General features: G+C 43.6%; 1 protein-coding gene across 7 annotated transcripts; it reads right to left on the bottom strand.

Moving 5' to 3' along the window:
* Positions 1-889: 889 nt before the first annotated feature.
* On the bottom strand, positions 890-17093 carry LOC120812473 (ATP-dependent clpX-like chaperone, mitochondrial). 7 transcript variants are annotated; one of them, XM_040168468.2, is made up of 17 exons: positions 16842-17093; positions 16321-16421; positions 15787-15832; positions 15171-15248; positions 11791-11951; positions 11535-11649; positions 8909-9063; positions 8619-8778; positions 7655-7696; positions 7107-7283; positions 6830-6994; positions 6192-6280; positions 5762-5926; positions 5375-5674; positions 2423-2515; positions 2234-2340; positions 890-2106 (listed from the first exon to the last, which is right to left on the bottom strand). In XM_040168468.2, exons 4-17 carry the CDS (start codon positions 15223-15225, stop codon positions 2016-2018), a joined length of 1875 nt encoding a protein of 624 aa, XP_040024402.1. In that variant the 5' UTR covers positions 15226-15248; positions 15787-15832; positions 16321-16421; positions 16842-17093; the 3' UTR covers positions 890-2015. The 7 variants fall into 7 exon arrangements, with proteins under 7 accessions (XP_040024402.1, XP_077953606.1, XP_040024401.1 ...); XM_078097480.1 differs by lacking the exon at positions 7655-7696 and having other exon boundaries at positions 16842-16978; XM_040168467.2 differs by lacking the exon at positions 15787-15832 and having other exon boundaries at positions 16842-16969.
* Positions 17094-25921: the final 8828 nt, after the last annotated feature.

Here is a 25921-nt window from a genome sequence, read left to right as displayed (position 1 = left end):
TGGCTGGGCTCTTTAAAAAGCCCCGTTTTGGACCAGTTCTCTCTCGCTGCATATGCATGGTCTTTGGTTTGTACCCTGTGTGGGGATATTTTCGATTTCAATAGTTGGTGTTAAATAATCTAACTTGTGTTCCTTTTGGAACGTGTAGCAGCAGGTGGGAGCAATTGTTTGTTAGTGTCCTTTCAACTAATTATTTGTTTCCTCTTTTGTTCACAGGGAGTGGGGAGTAGATTTAGAGCTACCCCAGGGTATACATCACCCGTAGGTTTACTTCTCTGTCTAGAAACACCAGTTTAGACCTGGGCGGACCACCACCTGTACGTTTGGTTAGGGCGCCTTGACCGTGTGCTGGGAAGAGAGTGTATTTTCTATTGGGGGTTAGTACAGGTTAGGGGTGGAGACCTTTTTGTTTATTTCTTTGTTTTGGTCGTCCCTTTTTCCCAGAAAGTTATTGTTTATTTATGTATATTTTACCGTGCTTAGATAAAAGCGTTTATACTGGATTTGGTGTTTGTGTCCGTTTCTCACACCGCGACTCCATACCCCGTTTGCTGGCATCAGTGGGCCTGAGCAGTGGGTTGTCATGTTCTCCTCCCTTTTGGGAGCTGGAACGTAACAAGCACCAATAATATATTTTCATACTCTTCATGTTTAAGGCACATTTCAGAAAGTCTGATTTTGTAAATTCTATCTGGACTTGAAGGAGGTTACAAAGAACACAATACTTTCGGAGGATTAGCCGATTACATAAAGGTGACATCATGACAACAATGACATGGTTTTATGCATTTCAATTTTACATCCACAAACTGGGCAGAGGTTACAGACCTCTGAAAACAAAATCAGGTTTTAAACTGAACTGAAGGAAAAAAGGAAACTGAAAAGCAAAGAGGCTATATGTAGTTTAATCTCATGTTGTAGCACAAAAAAGTAGAGTACAGCACTGTGGTTCAGTTCGGTAGGAGAGCATTTAGGCTTGATTACAGACGCGTGTATTGAGATACTACTTAGTAACAGGATATTACATCATTAACACTAAGGTGGGTTTCCAGCGCTGGGGGACGCATAGTGAAAATAGAAACATCTGCATTGTCTTTGGGGGCTTCTGACAAAGCAGGTTTAGAGCAGACAACAAAGAAAGAGAATCTCTCTCCAATTAGGATTCGTTTCACAATAATGAAGCTTTGATATCTAAAGCTGTGATTTAGTCTTGAACTGTATGTTGGAGGATCTACCACAAAACTAAATATTGGATCATAATTAAATAACACTTCCAAGCTGGTGAGCAACCTACTAATCCTGCTTTGAGAGACCGTCTTGTGAAAATCGGGAACAGATACATTCCCTGAAAGGTGGGCGATACGTGTAGCAAAACACTGAGAAATAACTACTCTTGTTTAAAAAGGTCACCATTGTTTACCTTTACATTTCACAATGTGTTCTCCTAATTAGAGGCTGTGTCACACAAACCACGTACGAATGTATTTTTGCTGTGAGCACCATTTTTAAAATGGTGGTAAAGGAGAAAACAGAATATTGATGTGCTTAAGTAATATTACACCCTTATACAAGACTACTTGACAAGTTCCCATCTACACTCAGTTCCACCTCTTTTTGAAGTGTACAGTATGATCCCATAATTTCCATTTGCTTCCCTTGCCATTACAGCCAGTCACCACCAAAAAAACAGAAAACAAATAAACTGGCTACAAATCCTTTCTTTGAATAAAATTGCATTCTCTTCATATGGATACAAATGTTAACAATCCCCAGAGATAGTTTATGACGGTCCGAGTGCTAGAGAATTAACATCTTATGCACGGCACCAAAGTTTGTTACACAGTCTAAACTTGTGCATTGGGAAAACACTCTTCAGTGCAAACCACAGGACTCCATTATCACCACCAAAGCGTGTTTGTCAGAGGCAACAGTAAAATCCAGAGCGGATAAAGAAGGGGTCATAAAGATCTAATGATTTCACAGACTATCTTCAAGAGAAATGAGTGACACGTGGCTCAGTTGTTGGCTGCGTCCGCCTGCCGGGGCCAGTTCTCCTCCTCAATGCCTGAGTCATACTCCTCCTCTGCGGGCTCCTTGGCTGGCGCTCTGCAATTCAAAAGGAAACTCCATGTCAGCCAAACACGATATTGGAGTCTGGTGTGCTCGGCTTATGGAATCTGATCACTAACATTACACAATTGTAGCCCCGCCCAGTGAGCGGAGAGATACTAACCTGACGTAGGTTGGTTGGGATTTTCCTAGGACAATTTCTTTGTTCAGCTCAACAGCCATGATGTCAGAGTGTGGCACCTCAAACATGGGCTCAAGAAGCAGCTTTTCCTATAAAATGAGGACATGATTAATTACTGCACTACATCAAAATAACAATGCTTGTGTGATAACCGGAGCACAGACTACATACCAAGATGGATCTGAGCCCACGAGCGCCGGTTTTTCTCTCCAGAGCCATCCTGGCTATGGCCCTCAGGGCATCTGGAGTCACGTTGAGTTCACACTGAGACCAAAACAGAGCATATTCAATTAAACTTTATCCAGTGTTTCATTTTAACTGGAAGGTTGTGTCAGCTCTGTTCTTGTGGGTCTTCTACAAGAAAAGTGTGTTGCCAGTGAGACCATAAACTACATACGCGTGTATGTGTGTTGTTTTGACATTACACAGTAATCTACAAAGAATGTGCCCTTGCGAGCATTCGACTGATCAAGATGGCGCCGTTGAAGGCTGCCACGGTGCTTCGGTGCGCTTCGTTTTTTGTTGTTTTTGTTGTTAATCATGTTTCCTGCTGCGATTCCCAGAGCTCTTTCACCAGAGATGAGCTCTTGAACATCCGAGGAACAACTCCAGCGGAGTTACTTCCAACTTCTCTTCTATCTTTTGTGGAATTACTGGACATTCTAGTCAAAGGTGCGCTCATCTTTCGTCACTCGGTGAGACGCCGTAGGTGAGGAAAACGAGCCGGCTCGCTAGTGAGACTCCGCTAGCGTAGTTCTCGCATTCCGCTGCCAGGCATCTTTCTCTCCAACGTGCGCTCACTGTGCAACAATCTGGACGAAATTCAGCTGCTGGTGAGGAGAGACAGAGACTTTTCTACATCGTCCATTTTGTGCTTCACAGAGACGTGGCTCTGCGGATCTTCTCCAACACCAGCTGGTGCAACGACGTAACGGTGATCCTACAACACTGTTCTCCTGATCTGGAAACTTTCTTCATCAACTGCAAACCCTTTCATTCCCCCCGTGAGTTCGCTTCATTCATCCTGGTCGGTGTTTACATGCCGCCGGCGGGCAACGTGCACGAGGCACAGCGGACACTCGCCGACCAGATACGGCGTGTGGAGCGGACCAACCCGGACTCTTTAGTTATTGTCCTCGGGGACTTTAACAAAGGAAATCTCACCCATGAACTTCCTAAATACAGACAGTTTATTAAATGCCCCACCAGAGAGGAGAACACGCTGGATCACTGTTACACCACAGTAAGCAGGGCTTATCACGCCGTCCCTCGTGCTGCACTGGGACACTCTGACCACGTCATGGTCCATCTGATTCCTGCATACAGGCAGAAACTAAAGCTCTGCAAACCTGTGGTGAGGGTATTCAAGAAGAGGACCAGTGAGGCGCTGGAGGATCTTTGGGCGTGCTTTGACTGCACAGTCTGGGGTGTTTTCAGGACTGCTACTGACAGTCTGCATGAGTTCACAGAGGCTGTAACTTCCTACATCGGCTTCTGTGAGGACAGCTGTGTACCATCATGCACCAGGGCGAGTTACAACAACGACAAACCCTGGTTCACAGCGGAACTCAGAACACTACGCCTGCAGAAGGATCAGGCATTTAGGAGTGGGGACAAAGACTTGTACACAGAGTCAAAATACAAGTTTAGCAAGGCGGTGAGAGATGCTAAACGACTGTACTCTGAGAAACTCCAACAACAGTTCTCAGCAAGTGACTCTGCTTCAGTTTGGAGAGGCCTCAAACACCACACTAACTACAAGCCAAAAACCCCCCACTCCATGAATGACCTCCGCCTGGCAGACGAGCTGAATGAGTTCTACTGCAGAATTGATGGACAATGTCCTGATTCCATCCCCCACAGCTCCACAAACATGCAGTTCGCCTACAGAGCCAACAGGTCTGTGGACGATGCTGTCAACATGGCCCTCCACTACATCCGCCAGCATCTGGACTCCCCAGGAATCTACGCCAGGATCCTGTTTGTGGACTTCAGCTCTGCTTTCAACACCATCATCCCGTCTCTGCTGCAGGACAAACTCTCCCAGCTGCACCTGCAAGTGGATCACAGACTTCCTGTCTGACAGGAAGCAGCACGTGAAGCTGGGGAAACATGTCTCAGCCTCTCGGACCATCAGCACCGGTTCCCCCCAAGGTTGCGTTCTTTCCCCTCTGCTCGTCTCCCTGTACACCAACAGCTACACCTCCAGCCACCAGTCCGTCAAGCTCCTGAAGTTTGCGGATGACACCACCCTCATTGGACTGATCTCTGGTGGGGATGAGTCCGCCTACAGGTGGGAGTCTGACCATCTGGTGTCGAGCAGAACATCAGCTCCATCACCAAGAAGGCTCAGCAGAGGTTGTTCTTGTTCTTCCTGAGGCAGCTGAAGAAATTCAACCTGCCAAAGACGATGATGGTCCACTTCTACACGGCTACCATGGAGTCCATTCTCTGCTCCTCCATCACCGTCTGGTACGCTGCAGCCACAGCCAAGGACAAGGGCAGGCTGCAGCGTGTCATCCGCTCTGCAGAGAGGGTGATCGGCTTTAATGTGCCGTCCCTGCAGGAATTGTTCGCTTCCAGGTCTCTGAAGCGAGCTAAAAAGATCGTAGCCGGCCCCTCCCACCCCGGACAAAAACTGTTGTGCCCCTTCCATCTGGCAGGAGGCTGAGGTCCATCAAGCCACACGAACAGTTTCTTCTCGTCGGCAGTCGGGCTCATCAACAGAGCCGGTCCCCCACTGACTGACTATAACATTCCACCGGAAAACTTTAACTTTATTCTCTTGTTTTATACTAACCCATAGCCTTATTCTACTAACCCATTGCATTAGCATTTCATTTTACTTTATTTTATTACTTGTGCACTGCTGTCTTGATGTTGTCTATTGTTACACTGTCTACTGTCACTCGCCAACCGCCAAGACAAATTCCTTGTATGTATGACATATTTTGGGAATAAATGTTTTCTGATTCCTGATTCCTGACTACATGAGCCTGCGTTGTTGCAACAGCTGAGCCTGAGCCCACCCCTGCTGAGCAGTGAGGTGTGGGGGAGAAGCTTTCGCCTGTCTGAGCGCAGCTTAACTTGGCACTATAGCACCCACTAGGTGCGCATCCTCACTTTGTCCATGCTGAACAGAGCCTGGTACTGGGGCACCACGGCGTTGCGTGGCTCGGTCAGAATTCTGACAAGAGTCTCTTCGTCCAGGCTGTGCAGAGGCACGACCACAGGAAGGCGGCCCACGAACTCTGGGATCATTCCGAACTCGATCAGGTCCCTGGCCTCGACGATCTTCAGCAGATGGTCCTTCTCCTCGATCTCAGCCACCGTGTCCGTCTCGCCGCTGCTGTTGGCCAAGTCGGCGGCCGCCGCCGCGCGCCGCCCCGTCCCCATGTTGGAGGGAGTTCCAAAACCCAAATACTGAAGAGTCATGAAACAAAAAGATCACATTAGAGGCAGGGGAGAAGATGAATACAACTGCTGGTAGTCGAGAGAAGTTCAATTTACCTTTTCATTCTTTCTTCTGCTGATGATTCTGTCGAGGCCGTTGAAAGCACCGGAAGCAACAAACAAAATATTTGTTGTGTCCACCTGCACCGTCTCGCCTCTTAGCTTCCTGGAGTTTTTCTCAGGAACATTGACTATTGTGCCCTCCAAGAGTTTAAGCAACCCCTGAAAGAGAGGAAAAGGTCAAATAAATGTTAGTAACTCAAGTTGAGGTCCACCAATATTGGACTAGTAGTAAATAAGTCAAATCTGCTGCTGTACGTCTTAATTCAAACTGACATTTTATTCTTAGATATCTATAAACAAACCACATCAAAGCTGTATATAGTGCAACTTGTGTTAAAGCGCTTTGAGTGGTTGGAAGACTAGAAAAGCGCTATACAAGTACAGTCCATTTACCATTACCATTTAACTCGGGATGAATACTGACCTGCTGGACTCCCTCTCCTCCTACGTCTCTCAGCTGATGGATTCCAGGCACACTGCCAATCTTATCAACCTCATCCAGAAACACAATTCCTGCATGTGTAATAAAAGGACAGAGCTATGACGGTTTCACTTCTCACAACAAGACTACATTGATTATTACACAAAATGAAGTACACATGCTGGAAGTTGGCTGATGGAGGACAGAAGCCTTTTTCTTCCTGTGTCACGATGTTCACACGGACTGAATCAGTTCATGGCGGATCTTTAACTCGTGCGCTCCAAAAGCGAATAACGAGTCGATATGAAGGAAACAACGAGCCTCTCATCTGTCAGAAGCAGGAAACCGTCACAAGCATCGCGCACATTTTTGGTCATTACCTTACAGGAGTCAGCCTTGGTTGCTTTGGAATTAAATCAAATGCGTCAGTTAGCATTAGCATTAGTTTTGGTCATCTCCGGTAGTCTGCGCATGCGTGACGTGACGTCATTTTTTTATCGATGGCATGCAATCGACTGGTACTGCCTTTGAGATCGACTGGTCGATCGCCGTATTGAGCACCCCTGATCTAGACTGACTATGTATTCATATTACACATCCCAAATAAAAAAAAAAAGGATCTGCTTAGTCCCTCTGCCCACCTTGTTGTGCTTTTTCCACTGAGTAGTTAGCATCTTGCAGCAGTTTGGCAATAACAGATTCAATGTCTTCCCCCACGTATCCAGCTTGAGTTAGTGTGGTGCAATCGCATATTGCAAAGGGAACATCCAGACAACGGGCCAGTGTCTGCGCCAACAACGTCTTTCCTGTCAACAATTAGAGAAATCACATTAGCATTTTGTCAAGTCCTCATGTACAGATGAACTGCATAATTAGCGATGTAGCTCTTAACAATTAGTGCCACCGTGCAACACTAACCAGAGCCAGTGGGACCAAGAAGTATAATGTTGCTCTTCTCCAGTTTAATGTCGGTGTGTGTGGAGTCCAGGACCTCCCCGCCCCTCTTCTCCTGCGGCGCCTGCTGGCCTGCCTGCTGCTGCATGGACGCTCCCAGAGCATTTCCATGAGGACTGATCCCCGCAATCTTCAGCAGCTCTGGAACAACAGGAAAAGTCACAATACGTGTAAATGAGAGAGTAGGAGGTTCTTGAAAAACTACATTTCAACAATCCATCTAAAAGACCGCAATTTTTAGATTTCAACGGCTGTTCGCGTTACACCATCCATTTGTTGATGGTGTAACGTGTCTAACTACAGAAAGATTTACTTGTATGGGTTAAAAATATGTGTACTGTAAATGAGATTGCTCTGCTTTGAAAAGGCAAAAACAAATCTCCCGAGGAGCCACGGCTATCTGTACATTTTGGCATTTGTGCAACTCAAGACAATAGACAAAGACAGAAATTGCAGTAATTTTTTTGAGGCCTTTGATTAAAAAACAGCAGTAAGGACAACCAATCACTTACTTGTGAACCTGTACTCATCCTCTCGTCTTCTCATCTCTAGTTCTAATGGAAGAGAAAAGTATTGAAATCAATATTATAATTAATCATTACAATTATGACATTATTACTACAGTCCTGAACAGGCGTGAGATAGTTATTGAACAAATGCCAAATAATACAGATTAAGTTCTAAATAACGGCCACCGCTGCAACCTTTTGTTGGTTATTTGTGTGGATTCTATGAGTGAATTACTTGCTTATGTGACATCTTAATGTAAAATGTGTAGAAAGTAAGAGTTAGTGGCCCAAATGTCACTGCGACAAACTTGAACCAATTGATGTAATTTTCAGCACTTGAACAAAAAGTTCTATTTTGTCTTTACTTCATGAGGAACTTAATGAGAACACATTTGTTCAGGAATCAGGATCAGGAATCATTTATTGCCATACTATGTCAGACATACAGGGAATTTGACGTGGCGGTTGGTGTGTAACAGAAGACAGTACGACAACGAACGACAAGACAACAAGTTTGTAAGTATAACGTAATTCAATAATTAGGTGTAATTTTAAACTGCAGGTACTGGTGCATGTCTGTTTCCCTATTATTGTGTTCTGTCTGTGCTCTCCAGTATGCAATGAAAACAAAAATGTAGAAAAAAGGGATACAGGACAGGAACCTTTTGTCAAAGTCCCTCAATCAACAAAGGACTACATTTCTTTCAAAACTCTCATTTGCTGTTTTAAGCACTTCTGTATTTACCAGCTATCTAGATGAACAGGTGGGAACAGGTGTACAGGTGGGAAATCAACAGCAAATTGATTGATGCAAAGTGGACAGAAAAGACCAAATCAGCATTTACATAATGTACCTAGCAATTGTTTAAAAAGATAATGTTAGAAAGGGCTTTTCTATTTAGAAACTATAGGGGGGCCCACCAATAGCCTGCAGAATGACGTATCTATAGACAACAGTAATACTGACCACGAGGTGTTAGAGAAGGCTGTTGTTCCACCTCTACCTGCTGTCGACTCCCAGCAGGAATGTTGTTGTAGATGCGTTTGTAGTGATTGTACACTGCAACTGCCAACACTTTCTTTGCATAGGACTGGCCAACAACGTACTTGTCAAGGTAAGCATATATCTGGAGAATAAAAACAACAATCCCTATATCAGAAAGGATTGATTAACAAAACAGGACAAGTAACATATCAAGAGTCCTTTAAAAGCATATTTCGACTTCTTCATATTTTGACTTTGTGTCAATTTCTCACCTTCTTAGGAGGAGGGGGAGGTTTCTGTGCAAATGCCAGTTTCACTGCCTCCGCAGCAGATTCTGGCTCTTTGTTTAGTCCCTTTTTAGAGTCCGTCTCAGACAGAACCACAAAAAAGTGATGACATTTCTCACATTTAACAAATCGTGTTGATGCTACAAAAGAAAAAACAAACACATGGCTAGATTTCACAAGCTGGTTGGAAGAGATGTCTGACACATTCACAGTAAGTCAAGCAAACAGATCATTAAACTGAGTCACACTCAAATGATTTAACCCTGATGTTCTTGCTCTCTCTGAAACATGGCTTAAGAAAGGTGTTTCGGATGGGCCTGGTCTTATTTCAAAAACACCTTTGGCCTAATCATTGAGAAACACACACAATTAAAACGATTCCGCTCATATTATTACTTCCCCTATTACAAGCCTGTTAAACCTGTCATTTCATTTGTCTGTTTTCCCTTGACTGGAAATCGGCAATGATTCTCCCCCTCTTTAATGGAGGCTCTGACCCGAACTGCTTCAGGCCAATTTCCATCTTCCCTGTCTGGCAAAAGTTATAGAGAAACTCGTGCATAAACAACTAACTCACTTAATTTACTCAAATCATATCTTGTCTGACCTGCAATCGGGGTTTAGGAAAGGCCACGTATGTACCACCGCTACACTGAAGGTCCTTGATGACATCATCCCCGCCATTGACAACAAACAGACCTGTATAGCTGCCTTTAAAGACCGAGCAAAGGCTTTTGTCTCAGTCAACCATAACATTCACCTGCAAAGACTTACCAGCATCGGCTTGTCCAGCGGATGTTGTAACTGGTTTTCTAGCGACCTGGCTAGTCGTGTCCAGCGAGTTAAGACGGAAAACATCATGTCTGAACCTCTGAACATTTCAAAAGGTGTGCCTCAAGGCTTCATTTCAGGCCCTATTCTGTTCTCTATTTATATTAATTAATGTTAATTAATTAATTAATTAATATTAATGATGTAGCCAAAGCTTCTGGAAATTCATCTGTATGCTGATGACACCATCATATATTCAGCTGGTCCTTCACTCCACTCTGCTGTGTCCATTCTTCAACAAAGCCTCACTTCCATCCAACAGTCTTTCCACAACCTCCTGGTCGTCAACTCCAAAAAGACCAAATGTATGCTGTTTGACCAGAAAAACATCATCATCCGCAGCCCTCCCAAGATCTACAGTGCTGATGGATCGGAGTTTGGATCGGATCGGAGATTGTCAGCTCCTACAAATACCTTTGCTTCTGGTTGGACTCATCTCTCTCATGTAATATACAAATCAAAATCCCTCTGGCTAAAGTCAAAGCCAGACCGGGTTTTCTGTATCGAAACAAGGCCTCCTACACACACACACACACTGGCAAATTCACCCTTGTGAAAATGACCATCCTTCCTCTGTTCGACTACGGCAATGTAATTTATAAAATGGCATCAAAGACCACCCTCAGAAAACTGGACACACTCCACCACTCAGCAATCCGATTTGTCAAAAGTGCACCCTTCACCACCCACCACTGTGGGAATGACCCCCGCTACCTCTCAAATCTTCTGCACATTTCCGGCAGCAATCGCCATTTAAGATCCAGTGACTTCATTCAACTCATCATTCCAAAAGTCTCTGTACTCTGTTTGGTTATAACTCCTTTCATTTTGCCGCTGCAAATGATTGGAACTCAGTACAAAACCTGCTCAAACTAACAGCCCTCACCGCTCTCAACATATTCAAACATAAGCTGCAACGAGCCACAGTTGACTGCTGTACTTGCTGACCAGCCCTCACTTCTCAATGAACTTTATTTTGACCCCAACCAGTAAATAGTTCACTTATTTGATACTAGGTTACTGCATTATAGTGAGATGACGGCACATGCTGCATCAGATTTGTTTTCATAGTTACACTAATTAAATAGTCACATAGACAGTGGTACACAAAGCGCTGGTCGACCTCTGACACAAGTTTACAACATCCTAAAGTTTCAGATGTTACAAAACGAACCAATTCTAACAGTCCAAACATCACTCCCAAAGTTAATATAAACATGGTTAATTGTGGTGTATAATTTGTATGCTGTGTGTTTATAGAAAATAATAATAGTTTGTACCAAAACAAATGTGAACGCTGGTTCAATGCTTTATAGTGAAATACTGAAGAAGAAGAAGAAGAAGAAGAAGAAGAAGAAGAAGAAGAAGAAGAAGAAGAAGAAGAAGAAGAAGAAGAAGAAGAAGAAGAGTGGACAAAAGTCTAAATGTATATAACTATTAACTATTGGCTACAGTTGAACTTTCCCCTTGGTATCTTTTATTTTCAATCAGCGATTCTTTTCTCCACCTCCTGTCCATGTTGCATGGTATAAAACAATATAAAACAAATTTATTTGCACACAAATAGTTTGGGACATTCCCTGGAAGATGTCTTGTTTACCTGATCATAAAACATCATAATCACAATAATTTTCTTCTTTAATAAGTATTTGTGTTGGCATAACAAAACCCTTATAACATATTTCACCTTTTTTACACTCACTCGTCTTGATTATAAGTTTCTCCACAAACTTTGCACATTAGATAATATCTGTTGGTATGTCTGATTAAATTTACTCACATACAAAGGTCTCTACATGTGTGCAGGCATCTCCACATTTAGGGCAGCATAGCTGGCTTCCTCCCTTGCCTGATCCTCCGGATTCAGACTGTCTCTTCCCCTCACTGGTGCTCTTCTGTGTAAAACCCCCCAAAAAAACAGCATCAGCAATTTTTTTAAATTAAATTACTACTACTACATCTCCGATTTGACAGAGTAAGACATAATATTATCATGAAAGAGAGGTACAAATGAGACGTCTCCTCTAAGAGATTACCTTTCCACCATCACTTCCACTGTCCTTTGTTGACCCATCTTTAGCGGCATAGCATACAGCGGTCTCTGAAAACGACCGAACCCAGACCCTGGGATGTAAATGATTTTCCCGAGAACCCTGACGACTCAGACAAAACAACTGGATCCGGGAGCAGGACAATCCTGAAAAACAGAAACATTTGCTTAATTTTTTAAGGGTTACATTTTATTTACATATTCAGCTTTATTGAATGACAATGATCATGGTATTTAAAACAATATGTTTATCTATACAAAACATATTGCCCTAACTGCCGCTATGTGTGTCATGTAAATCCAATTTAAAGCAGTCGTTGATTCAAATGCATTTTCAAGTGAATAGAATATACATGTTCACGTATTTCAATAATCCTATGCATATTTCCATCATCATGAAAAATAAAATAGTAAACCAAACATATTTGTGACAAACTTATGGCCTTTTCCCCCTAATTCTATTCTCCTTGATCAGATCACAACACATCAGATAAGTAAACATCTTCAGATAAGTAAATATAATCAACATGGTGGCCGGACTATCGCCGATATCAGTTAAAAACACTGCATATTATCAACAGTTCGTGCTCTGGGGCAATGAGTCCATACTAGTTACGTGTGCTGTGTTGTACATTTTTCATTATGCAAGTGTGAAGGGCTGACGTAACAAGTATGCTATTGCTAACTAAAGGCTGGCGCATGCTTCTGCATCGTTGCGTCGACGCACTCGTTTCAATTCATGGTTCTAAAAGTCCTGCGTGTGTTGCAGAGCAATTCACCGCCAGAACAACAGGTGGAGTAACGTGTTTTGTTGAAGATGACCTAGAGAGTCACGTCTTTGTGTGTGGAAGTTGTTGATTTGTTTATTTATTTATCATAGACTTTATTGCCCCGTGCATCGACACTGCTGCTTTTCATCGCGGACACATTTGTCCCGTATTTTCCTCCACAACTTTGTTCCTCTCGACCGGCAAACCGGCGATCTTCCTCCATGAATCCAACCCGCTTCTACAACCCGCCAATAACGGCTTGTATAAGCGGTCATATTTACGTATTTCTTCCGACAAAAGTTATTAAATCTGATCCGTTCTCTCGTAAACATTCTTCGTTTTAATAATGGCGGTATCGGGCTATGAAAGTGGAAATGTGAGACTCCGTAAAGGATGTAGTTAGCGGACCAATCGCAGCCTGGTGCGCTGCGGGAGGCTTGCGTCGCTTGCGGGAAAAGGCACGCAAGGGGGTCTTGCGTCTGCGTCGCTCTGAAAACGCAGAAGCATAAACTAGGCTTTAGCTTCACAAATGTCATACAGATATTAGCTTGTGGTGAGGTGTCGTTCGTAAACGATTCATTCATTTTGAACAAATCCTTACAAGGTCTTGAGAGTAACGAGTCCTCTCAAAGAAAGATTCGTTAATTTTCTCGTGGCCACGCATCGGGACCAAGGTTATTAGCGTTAACGAAAACTAACGAAAAAACAAAAACGAAAAAAAAAATCACACCTCGTTAACTGAAGTAAAAATAAAAACGAGCCTTTAGAAAAAAACGATAACTAACTGAAACTGTATTGTGTCTTTACAAAACTAACTAAAATTAAATAAATTATAGAGAAAATGTCTTTAGTTTTTGTCTTTGTCAATGCTATAGAACAGCGGTTCCCAAACTCAAGAATGCCACGGCCCAATTTGAAATCTGAAAATCTTTCGCGGCCCACCCAAACCTTTAATCACAACTCTGATCAAAACGTAATGATTAAATGACCTTAAGAATTTAACCAAAATCAAACATCCGCAAGCAAAAGTCTGTCTCGCGTGAGCAAAATTTGTCTCCGCGGGGTATAATTGTTTCTCCGACGCACCCTGAAACAAGCTCCATATCTCCCGCTCTTGAGCGCCGCTCAGCGTATCGCCGTCGTAGACCGAGCTTTGCCATGTTTGGCAGAGCGCCTTGTACAACTAGTATGGATCAACCGATTAACCAATTGATCCATATATAAGGCTCCGGATTATAAGGCACTGTCGTTTTTTGAGAAAATGAAAGCCTTTTAAGTGCGCCTTGGAGTGCGGAAAATGCAGTATATTGACTTCAATACTACAAGAGGGCGCTCCATTTGTCGAACAACGACAGGCGGACAAGAGCAGCCGTTTCGAGCTAGAGCCTTATTGTTTTATTAATCTGTCCGTTTAAATTGTTTGTGCTTCATCAACTAATGTTTCACATACCTAATGTGCCGCATCATAAACATTTTTATATTAATTTCGAACTTTTAAAAATTGAAAATTAAAAAACTTTATTTATTAATTGTAAGTGACCTCTCGCGGCCCACCTGCAGTACCTTCGCGGCCCACCAGGGCGCTGCTCTAGAGTTTTTATTGGGTTTTAGATTTTTTTCAGATTGAGCTCTCTGAGACTCCCGGCTCCCAAGCAATGTCATGTGTGGTTCATTAATTTTGTTTAGTACATGCTGTTCAGGTGTGTCTTTAGTCGATTGGCTATGGCATCTTGTGTAGACTGTTTACATATTTGTACCCATATCTACATTTTATGTTCTGTTGTTGATATTGTTGTGTGGAATTTTTCTGGTTAATGACACAAACACACTGACTGACACATATTTCATAGTTGTCTTTTGGGGATGACTGTTCATCTGTCCTAAATACATTTTTCAAAATGGTATGTTTTGTTATTATTATTATAGCTTGTATCTACAATTCATTTTGAGCATTTTGTTTTGCAAGCAAAAAATGAAGCTTCCCTGACTGTATATACGAATAAACGATGAACGAATCATTGATCTACTCGCTACCAGTGCTGAGCCTATGCAGGTCACGTGAAAAATGAACGATGAACAAATCATTGACCCGAAGACACGGTCGGGAGGTGAACAATTCGTTCATCTGCCGGATACAGATCTTTAGATCATTTTTCACGTGACATGCATGGGCTCAGCACTGGTAGAGAAAACCGAAATGATTCGTTCATTTTGACTGGGTCTTCGGATACTGATCTTTTTTCACGTCACCTGCGCTCAGAGGGGGAAACAGAAAGGATTTGTTTACCTTGTTCACTTTCGCGTGGCTAGGTTTAGTAAGACATGAATGATATTATTGATTATTGATATTTTACATTTTTTGTACTTTACTGAAGAGTTCAGCGTAATAGTTATGCCGTGATAATTGAATGCTAGTGTGAAAATAAATGATCACTTCAAATCATCCAGACTGTCGTGATACAGGAAATGAACGTATGACTCAAAAAAAAATTCGTTCATTTTACTGAACGAGATTCAAAGAACCGAGTCGGTAAAATGATCCGACCTTCCCATTACCATTAGCTTGCTTGTACAATATGTACTTTCCCTTCCTTACCTCTGTGGGCAGTGTTTAGGAACAACCTTGCAGCCGACGTGCACGGACAGGACATAACTATGTCCTTGGCTCAATACCCTGAAAATAAAAATAAAGTTAACACCGTGAACTGGGGGGGGAAAGATGTAGGCCGCTCAACTAGCCGGCGGATTGAAAAAATAGCAGATGCAAACAGGAGAGGCCATTTAGCCAAAAAATATGTCACCGCTTTAACAACCCCGTTAGCATTAGCAGGTCATTTACTGACGAAGGTGGCAACGCCAGTGCTGCTTGCGACTGTGGCAATCAATCTTCTCTAAATTAGTCATTAAATGTAGGAATCTGTTTGGCTGACAAGGCTATTGCTACCTGCGATCTAACGGCAGTAATACAGCGCAAAATAAACAACGTATTAGCTGGTTTGGTCTAGTCGAGAAGTAACTGCTGAATACATAGTTAGGCCCGAGCCAGAACTACCTGACGGTTCTTCCGGAAATGGCAGACATACAGGCAATGTTGCGCAGTGATTATTATGAGTGGTGTTGCTCGGAAACAAGCACGTCAGGCACGACGGCTAACGCGACGACACACATGCCTAGCTTAATTCTAACAGAAACGTTACAATATGTCTACATACCGTTAATATGGGGCTGTTTTACTCACAGGCGCGATGAAACACAGTCCTTTGGAAAAGAAATATTAATTTGCAAAGTCACCGTTTAACGTTATTGTTTGAACAGGTCAGTGTGCCGTAGAAATGTCACAGTGCAATCAATAATACGCGTTGCCTTCTCTAGGACCAATATTTCCCAGGTGGGATACGACCCAAAGTGATGTAACGCTGTTATGTACTAGGTCGATTTCAGAGTTAACCGCTAGCAAGCCTCCTATCTGGGTACAGTAGCTGACATACGTGGTTTAACCGGTGTAAGCAATATGGAGGCTTCGTTTTGTTCATCACAACTCACACCCATCCCGATCTTTTGAGATCTAGCAACACACCCACAGGAGGAGTTAACAGAAGTGGCTGCTGGTGCGTTCAATGGTCCTCGTTATGTACCGTTTAGGTTACGTTTGGGTGAACCTCGTAAATATGTAAAGCCGTCCCGAAGCGAAAGATTCACAACTGGAGTTCGACCAACGAAGTAAAGATAAAGCTACAATGCTGTACTTTCTGCACAGATAGGCAGTAGGGGCGAGTGGTCGGTGGAAGGTTCCTTTGTCCGGACGGCAGGTTCCGGTCGTCGGTGGTAGATTCTTCCTGTATGTGGCCTGTAAATAAGTGGGCCAAAACATTGTAAGTTACTGTGTAACACCCTCAAAGACTGCACGTTGTATTTTTTTGATCCACATTTATTTATTCGTGAAGGTCACTGCAAAACAAGAAAACACACTCGTCAGGACAACAGGGCCAACCGTAGGTTTTTCTCCTGCTGAGAACTGGTTTAATCCCTTATTTTATCGGTCGGTAAAACAATACCCTCTGTGGTCACGTGACCGAACGCCGAGGGACATAGTATAAGCTAACGTTAATCACACTCGAACACAAGCTGGTTAGCTAACTTACAGATAACCTTTTTTTAATTTTTTAAAATTGTAAACCCATTGTCGCATCAAAGCACACATTCTACGACACATAACATGTTGTTTTAGGTTCATACACACATCTAATTACTACTGACACCAGCTCACCTGCAAAACATGAAAACACACTCGTCAGGACAACAGCGCCAACCGTAGCTTTTTCTCCTGCTGAGAACTGGCTTAATCCAGTTCCGGGCGCTGTCTTAGATAGAGCCGCCACCACTCGTAGCGCGCTGTTGTCGCCTAGTGGTAAAACTGGTGTACTGATCGTGAACGCTTCTCAACACGTTCTTCCCTTTCAGTCAATAATCTTGCGCTGAGGCCGCAACACTCTCCCCCTCAAATTAAAATGTTCACAACATTTTGTTATTTTATGAATAATACCTCATAAACACGTTTCCCTTTTTAAATGGAGGTGATGTCATCACTGCTTTTATGCCACCCTCAAAGGCAGCCAGGCCCAAATGATCATCATTTACAAAATATTCTATTGTTTCCATCTATCGTTCTCCCGTTTCCGACACATCAAAATGCTCTGCCTGTAAGATTCCAACTGTTTCCTTTAGGGCACCCAGGCACTTAGTGGACTATACATTGAACCACACATGGAACATCTGCCTATTGAGAGATGAGAAAGTTAGAGAAAGAAAAGGAAAGATAGCGACACATTTAGAAAACAAAGGGAGAGAAACGGACGACTGTGCCGGAGAAAGTTGAGGACAAGTCGATTGAGACAGCAAAGGGAGAGAAACGGACAACTGCGCCGGAGAAAGTTGAGGAAAAGGCGAGTGAGACAGAGAAAGGGAGAGAAACATAAGGAACAAATGTCGCTCTCCAAAAAAAGAAAAGTTGACAGCGAAAATAGAGCATTTAATCCGGAATGGACAGACTCATTTCTGTTCATACTTCCCACAGGGAGCACAAAACCAGTGTGTCTTATATGTTCAGAAACCGTGGCACTTATTAAAAGTGGCAATGTGAAACGCCATTATGAGACAAAACATAAAGGTTTTGAACAAACATACCCACTCAAATCCGAAGTGAGATCACAGAAAATAAGTGGCCTCACAGCCCAATATGAACAGTCAACCAGGATCCTGAGCCACACGTTCACTGCCCAACAACGTGCTCATGAGTGTTCCCTCAGAGTTGCTTGGATTTTGGGGCAACACAAAAAGCCATTTACTGATGGAGGGCTTGTCAAAGAATGCATGAGTGTCGTCGCTGAAACATTACTTGACGGAAAACCAAAACAAGAGCTTTGTGATAAGATAAAGTAAATACCCATGTCAGCATCATCTGCCACAAAGAAAGGTGAAATATTAACTCATGATGTGCTAACCCAGCTAAATGAAGCCATACATAAGGCACCATGTGTAGGCTTAGCTGTGGATGAGTCCACTGACATCTGTGACAATGCTCAGCTGTTAGTGTATGTCAGGTTTTTCAACACAGACCAGAAAGCATTCTGTGAAGACCTGTTAGGTGTCACTCCCCTTCAAACCAGTACAAGAGGAGAAGATATCTACCTGGCCATTAAGGAGATGTTAACGAAGAGAGGAATAGAGCCAACACAAGTGGTTTCAAAATAGCCACAGATGGAGCCCCTGCTATGATAGGGAGAGAAAAAGGAGCTGTAGCAAGACTGAAAGAGGACAATCCAGAGCTCATAGCTTAGCATTGCATCATTCACCAATCTGTCCTCTGTGCCTTCCTGTCAGATGAGCATGCTGAAGTGATGAATACAATGATGAAAATGATCAATTTTCTCAGGGCATCCTCTTCCACCCAGCATCGCATGCTGAGGGAATTCCTCAGAGAAGTTGATGCCAATGCTGATGATCTTTTGCTGCACAATAATGTGAGACGGCTCAGCAAAGGGAAGGTCTTAGCGCGCTTTTGGTCCATCAGCAGGGAAGTAGCATCTTTTTTGGCAGAGCTAAGACATCGGAAGGCAACGCAGTTTTCTCTCTTTTTAGGAAATGAGAAACAGATGGATAATGTGGCCTTTTTGGTTGATATCACTACACATCTGAATGAACTGAATTTGAGGCTACAGGGCAAGGACAATTCAATTTGTGAACTGATGACCGCTGTCCGCTCCTTTCAAAAGAAACTTGAGTTGTTCAAGGAAGACCTGCAGGGAGACTGTGCACACCTCCCAGCAGTGCAGGAACAGGTACAGGGACAGAGAGATGTGTCTTCTTTTGTTGACTTCATCGATAAGGTGATCGTAAACTTCAGCAACCGTTTTGACAGCTTCAGCTTTGGACAGCAGCTCACCATGTTCATTCAGAACCCATTTATCATCACGGATGTCAGGGGGTTCTCAGAGGAAGTCACACAGCACTTTAAATGGGTAAATCCTGGGCCTCTCCGGATGCAACTGGTTGATCTCCAAGCAGATGTGTCCCTGAGAGAGCAGTTTCTAAGAACTGACCCTTCCACTTTCTGGCTCCAAACGGTCCCTGAGACAGCTTTTCCAGGTCTGAGGAAAGTTGCCATATACATCTTGACCATGTTTGGCTCCACCTACAACTGCAAGGCAGCTTTCTCCACGATGAATATCATCAAAAATAAATATCGTTCGAGGCTCACCAATGAGCACCTCCACATGTGCATGCGGATGGCCCTGACTCCATTCAAGCCCAGGTTTAAAGTCCTGGCAGCACAAGCTAGAGCTCAATTCTCCCACTGACCAACAAAGTGGGAAAGTGGGATGCAAGACTAATGCTCTAAAACTGTTAAATTGTTAAGATGTGTTAAGATTTATTATCTGTAAAATCGTTTGGGACTGAAACAGAAACGGGGACATTTAAGCTTTTCCTCCCTTTATTTATTTTTTTCTGAAGTTAAGCACTTTATTTGATTATTATTATTTATTATTACATGCACCATTTTCATTTTGTATTTATTTTATTTTAAAAATGCAGCCCTACTTTTATTTAGTTCATGAGAGAGCATTATACATATCTGCAGTCACACATAAGTCCAGTTCTATGTTACATGATAATAAATATTGTTAAAAAGTGTTTTAATCGTACCGAATTCCTTTGATTTGAAAGGTATTGATTATATGCAGATGTTTATACAACTACCAGGCTACTTAAATATATATCACACTAAATAGTTAGACATTATGATCTTCTGGACCTTTGCTTCAAGAAAATTTCTCTAACTGGACCTCTTAACATTTTAGTTGAATACCCCTGCTCTACAACATCAGGAGAATACGTCCCCTTCTCACCCAGAAGGCAGTGCAGGTACTGATCCAGCCTCTTGTCATCTCACGCCTGGACTACTGCAACTCTCTCCTGGCACCTAGGTCTCCCTGCTACCACCATTCAACCTCTGCAGCTCATCCAGAATGCAGCAGCTCGACTGCCGAAATTCTCCCAAACTACTCCACTCCTCCGCTCTCTTCACTGGCTACCGGTGGCTGCCCGCATCCAGTTCAAAACATTGGTGCTCACGTACCATGTTGTGAATGGATCGGTTCCAGCTTACATCCAGGACATGTTCAAACCCGACTCTTAATTTTAATTTATTTGGTCCTGCAGAAGACGATAAAACACAGACATTGCCTTCTGGTCTCTGTCTGCACATCAGCTCCCTACACACAGTATCTTCAACAGAGCAACGCTTCTGTAAAGGAAAAACGGGCACTGCGCAAAATCTAAATTATAACTTGTCAAAAATCTGAGTCATGACAAAAAGGGGAAAACAACAACCCCAGGTGAACAAAATAAATAACTGAGTGACAACTGCAAAAATTTCAACATTAAAACAAAATAAAACACATACCTGCAGAAGATAATAAAACACAGACATTGCCTTCTGGTCTCCGCACATCAGCTCCCTACACACAGGGTCTATAAAGGGTTACGTACGCTTCTGTGAAGGAAAAACGGGACTACGGAAGCCTAGGAGGCGCAGAAGAGATGAATCGCAATTTTCATCAAAAGAAAATTCACACACACACTTGACAGGATTGTTGATTATGAACCAAAAATCAGATGCGATTCATTGAAAAATGACAAAGTGTATTTCTAACTCCGTTACATTCACCCCCACTGAATGTTATTATAGATGAGCACTCATTACCGATTGCACGGCAAAGAAAACATTACAAATTGACAACTTACAACGGGCCAATATCAAGAAAACCAACAAAAAAATGTATCCCATAAGAATTAAGTGGTACGAGAGCAGCGCAGGCCTCTCAACCCAACAAGTGGCAACAGGATGCCTTGTACACCCCACAGCACCCAAACACAAAGTGCAGTACAGGCTCATAACAAAAAACAAAAAGGACAGTGAGACATTATACCAATACAACATTTCCAGCCATAAAGGCATAAGCCACCCGCTCATAGTATTAAAAAGTAACAACATAGGACCCGGAGTTACAACAGCCTCAACCTTGAGCCATTCCTCGACAATATCCTGCCTAGACATAGTCTGTATAAGCCTATTCACAGGATTGATTAAGCAACCAAATCTTGACCTGACCTGCGCATTAAAACGGCCAACGTGTGCGGGTGAGACCTGGACCACAGTATGCAAAGAGTCAGACGTGTTATCTGTCTGTGTCATGGTATCAAGTGCAAAGTCTGACTCACATCTTTCGAGACCCCCGCAGCAGTCAAAGGGCAAGAATCACAAGTCACAGATTGATCAGTGGTGCTGTCCTCAAGTGAGGTAGCTGCGTTCTGGGGATCAGAAGCAACACTTATCATGTCAACAGTGCCCGCCTCAGCCAGGCTTGGGCCAGACAACTGAGCAATCCATTCAATGGTCTTGCTTTCCGAATCCACAGGCACCGCATCGGTCAAGGGACCCTGTCCATCTCTCACAGTCATAGGGAATTCACTGTCACCTTGAGTGTCAAAGCTTTACGCCACACTACAAGACTCCCCCTCGCTCCCAGACGAGGTCTCTTCTGCCTCGCCACCATCATGTCCTGAAACAGAGGACCCTGTACCAAGCAAGGATGAGACCAGATCAGATATGTCACATGTATCCCCCACAGGAAGAAAATTAACCAGCATCAGCAAGTTCCTGTGGACCACCTTCTCCCGTCCAGTGATTGTGTCGCGGATCCTGTATGTGTGTGTCTCTGTATTCACATCTACCACAGTGTAGACTTTCGAGTCCCGCCTGTCAGCAAGCTTCTTTTTACCCCTTCCCTTCCTGTTGGCCAAGAGCACCCTGTCACCGATCTTTAAATTGGACCCCTTTACTTTCCTTATACAGCTTGGCATGTCAATTCTGCTCTTTTGTAGCATGGACCTGAACAATAACTATTGCTCCCTTCAGATCGTTGGCGAGACTGGCCACATACTTCTCATAGCTCACCACAGCAGAGTCATGAAGAACAGCACGAAAGAGGACATCAATAGGTAGGCGGGGGATCCGACCAAACATGAGGTAGAATGGGGAGTAACCTGTCGTCTCATGTTCCGTACAGTTGTACATCAACGTCAAGGTCTGTAAGCGCCGTGGCCAGTCAGCTTTCTCTTCCGGGGGCAGTGCTCAAATCATACCAGGGTTCAGTTGAAACGTTCAACACTCCCATTCTCCATTGGGTGATAGGGGGTTGTGTGCGATTTCTTGACACCTGAGATCCTGAGAAGCTCACCAATAAGCAGACTCTCAAAGTCAGCACCTTGATCACTATGGATCCTTTATGGGAATCCAAAGACACAGAAATATCGGTTCCATAGAACCCTAGCCACCTGTTTAGCTCTCTGGTCTTTACATGAAAATGCCTGATCCATTCTCGTAAAATGGTCAGTCATCACTAGAACATCTACAGACCTGTTTCTGGAGTCTTTAGCCGACCAAATGTTAATGTGGACCAACTCCAGCGGCCGGGTTGTCATTATACAACAGGGGGACCCGTCCTTCAGGCTCGACTGTCTTACGGCTTACTGGCTCACGATGCATAGCTGACAATGGAGAACATAGTCTCTTTCATCTCTGTCGAGGTTTGGCCAGAAAAACCTTTGTCTCGCCAAGCTCAGACCCCTGGACTGAGCTTGATGTCCAGCCCTATCGTGAATCCCTTGCAGAACCTCAGTCTTCAGTGAGTCTGGGACAATGTATTGAAAAGGCTTTGCTTTGGTCTTCGGATCTCTTGAAATCCTGTGCAGTACACCATCCTTCACAGTCAGCCTATCCCAGTGCTTCAAGTACCTTGTGACCAGACTCATTGAATATTTCCCTTCTAGAAGGCCTCCAATGTCTCTCAACATAGGACAGAACAGAAGAGATGGTCCTGTCTCCGAAAAGCATATCACAGAGGTCCTTCACAGTGTAAGTAGGTAAGGCGTCTTGTCCAGGAGGAAACAACTGAGGTAAGTGCTGCAACACCTCAACAGCACGGACCCTCGGACCATCCTCCCATCCAGCGTGTGACTGTAATACAGCGGACATGTCTTCCTTTTGTGGTGGAAGATTTTGCACAGACAATCGTTAAGTAAGAATCAAAGGCTCTGAGTCAAGTATGTCTTTTCTCCGTTTATTTCCTTGCAAGGGAAAAAGGGTCACAACAGCTACGTGGTCAGTAGACTGTCAAGAACCTCCTTTTCTTCCCAACACATCGAGGCAGTTCTTATACCTAAATTTAGATATCGGTGGCGTCAACAGAAACCGTTAACCATCTTGTTGAGTATCTACAGCCAGGGTACTGGGAACATCTTATCCATGTAAGACACGTCAGCTCTTTGACCGTATCCTTGCTCTCCCAACATGCTAAAACAAAGGTGGTCATAGACATAACAAACACTTTGTTCAATCTCTACAGCTATGACGCTGGAAACATCTAATCCAAGTGGGAGACATCAGTTCTTATGTCAGGGCCTTTGTGACCTAAGCACTTGCAACTAATAAACTGGTTATACAAATTAAAAGGGTCACATATCATTTTCCCATTACACTTTGCAACAGACTGAATGTGCATGAGCTGTGGGCTGCATGCAGACTGGGCATTGTTGCTCAAAGGGGAGGGCTCCCTGTTATGACCGGATGACCGCAAAGCATTTTGGACAGAGAAACTTGACATGTCTTTGACTTCTGTGAGGAGGCCCTCATAAGGTTCAGCGAGCAGCCTGTGACCAACACTCGCCTTGACAAACGGCACACGACTCAGGGCATCAGCTACAATGTTCCGTGGCTCCGGAACGCACTTGATATCAAAGTCGTAACTTGCCAACTTGGCAACCCAGCAAAGTAACCGAGCATTAAGTGTTGATACTAATTTACCATCCCTAAGAAAGACCGTATGCGCTTTTGGGACGGAGTCACACCATCAGACTCCAAGGTCAGTGCTCACCATGTTTGTGATGCTCTCAACCTTGCTGAGGTCTGTTGAAACACCATTCGCATCAACAATGTGGCCAAGAAACCTTACAGACCTCCTGAGGAAGAAGCACTTTTTAGGGGATAACTTCAAGTTGTGTCTACGCAGCCTCTTAAACACCATCTCCAGGCACAGCAAGGCAGTCTCCTCATCAGGTGCAAACACTAGCAAGTCATCCAAATAGTTTTGGTCACTGAAAATGCTCGTCATCATGCGCATAAAGCACCCGGGACTGTTGCAGAGGCCCTGCGGAAGACGGTTGTACTCATACAGACCCATGGGGGTAGTGAAGGCAGAGTACTTCCTGTCGTCCTCATGGAGACGGGTGCAGAGAGGGTGATCGGCTGCAATCTGCCATCCCTGCAGGACTTGTTCGCTTCCAGGTCTCTGAAGCGAGTTAAAAAGATCGTAGCCGACCCCTCTCACCCCGGACAAAAACTGTTTGTGCCCCTTCCATCTGGCAGGAGGCTGAGGTCCATCAGGACTAAGACCTCCCGCCACACAGTTTCTTCCCGTCGGCAGTCGGGCTCATCAACAGAGCCCGGCCCCCCACTGACTGACTATAACATTCCACCGGTCACTCCCCTTCACACTGCACATGTCACTTTAACTGTAATTCATCACTTTGTCGTCACTCGTCACTTTGTTACTTGTTCGTTAGTGCACTTTATGCTTAATATTTCTTTTTTAACTTTTTTAATATTTAAAATTTTTAACTTTATTCCCTTGTTTTATACTAACCCATAGCCTTATTTACTAACCCATTGCATTAGCATTTCATTTTACTTTATTTTATTACTTGTGCACTGCTGTCTTGTCTATTGTCACATTGTCTACTGTCGCGCACCAACCGCCAAGACAAATTCCTTGTATGTTTGGCATATTATGGTAATAAATGTTTCCTCCTGATCCTGAGTGGCATGTTGTAAAACCCGCTGGTCAGATCCATTGTGCTGAAAAGGCAGTTCTCCCCCAGCTCTGCCAAACAATCTGCCTGGTGGGGCACACTCATAAAACCAGCTGTGTTGAAGATGGCGAATATCATGATGGGAAAAGCGGCTGAAGTTCAGTTATACCAAATTCCTCTTTCAAATGACACCATTAGCGACAGAATAGAGGACATGAGCAAAGACATCTTGGCTCAAGTAGTTGCAGATCTGATTTCAAGCCCGGCAAAATTCAGCCTTCAACTGGACGAGACCACAGACGTTTCCAATCTAAGCCAGCTTGCTGTATTTGTGCGCTATGTGAAAGACAACGTGATAAAGGAAGATTTTTTATTTTGTAAGCCTCTTACGACAACAACTAAGGCAGCCGATGTGAAGAAACTTGTGGATGACTTCTTCAAAGACAACCATCTTTCGTGGGATATGGTTTCTGCAGTTTGTTCGGACGGAGCTCCAGTCATGCTGGGAAGAAAGTCTGGTTTTGGTGCGCTAGTGAAAGTCGATGCACCACACATCATTGTTACTCATTGTATTCTGCACAGGCATGCGTTGGCAACAAAAACCTTGCCTCCAAAACTGGCAGAAGTATTAAAAATTGTTTTAATGGTTTTGTTCTTTGAACACTGATGTTGATGCACGGTTCATTTTGTGCACCAGTAAAATATATACCTATGTTTTGAATTGTATTTTTCCAATTAAGAAGGGTTCGGTGAATGCGCATATGAAACTGGTGGGGGTCAGTACCTCCAACAAGGTTAAGAACCACTGGCTTAAATCAATGAATGCTTCAATTTATCGGGTCATTTCAGTCGCGCCGGCATCACTCTATTTCAGCTGTCCGGCATTTCTTCATTTTTGTGTGACCAAATGGACACTTA

This window comes from Gasterosteus aculeatus, chromosome Y (assembly GCF_964276395.1).
Source record: "Gasterosteus aculeatus chromosome Y, fGasAcu3.hap1.1, whole genome shotgun sequence".
Lineage (NCBI taxonomy): Eukaryota > Metazoa > Chordata > Actinopteri > Perciformes > Gasterosteidae > Gasterosteus > Gasterosteus aculeatus.
Note: the sequence above shows the minus strand (reverse complement) of the source record. Positions and strands in the feature narration are given on the sequence as shown.

Excerpts from the sequence above, each read along its gene's own strand:
- LOC120812473 (XM_040168468.2), bottom strand. The coding sequence starts at position 15,225 with ATGTCCTGTCCGTGCACGTCGGCTGCAAGGTTGTTCCTAAACACTGCC. Across the intron at positions 11,650-11,790 it reads GTGGAAGTGATGGTGGAAAG|AAGAGCACCAGTGAGGGGAA; the intron begins GTAATCTCTTAG and ends GGTTTTACACAG. Across the intron at positions 5,927-6,191 it reads GAGGAGAGGGAGTCCAGCAG|GGGTTGCTTAAACTCTTGGA; the intron begins GTCAGTATTCAT and ends CCTCTCTTTCAG.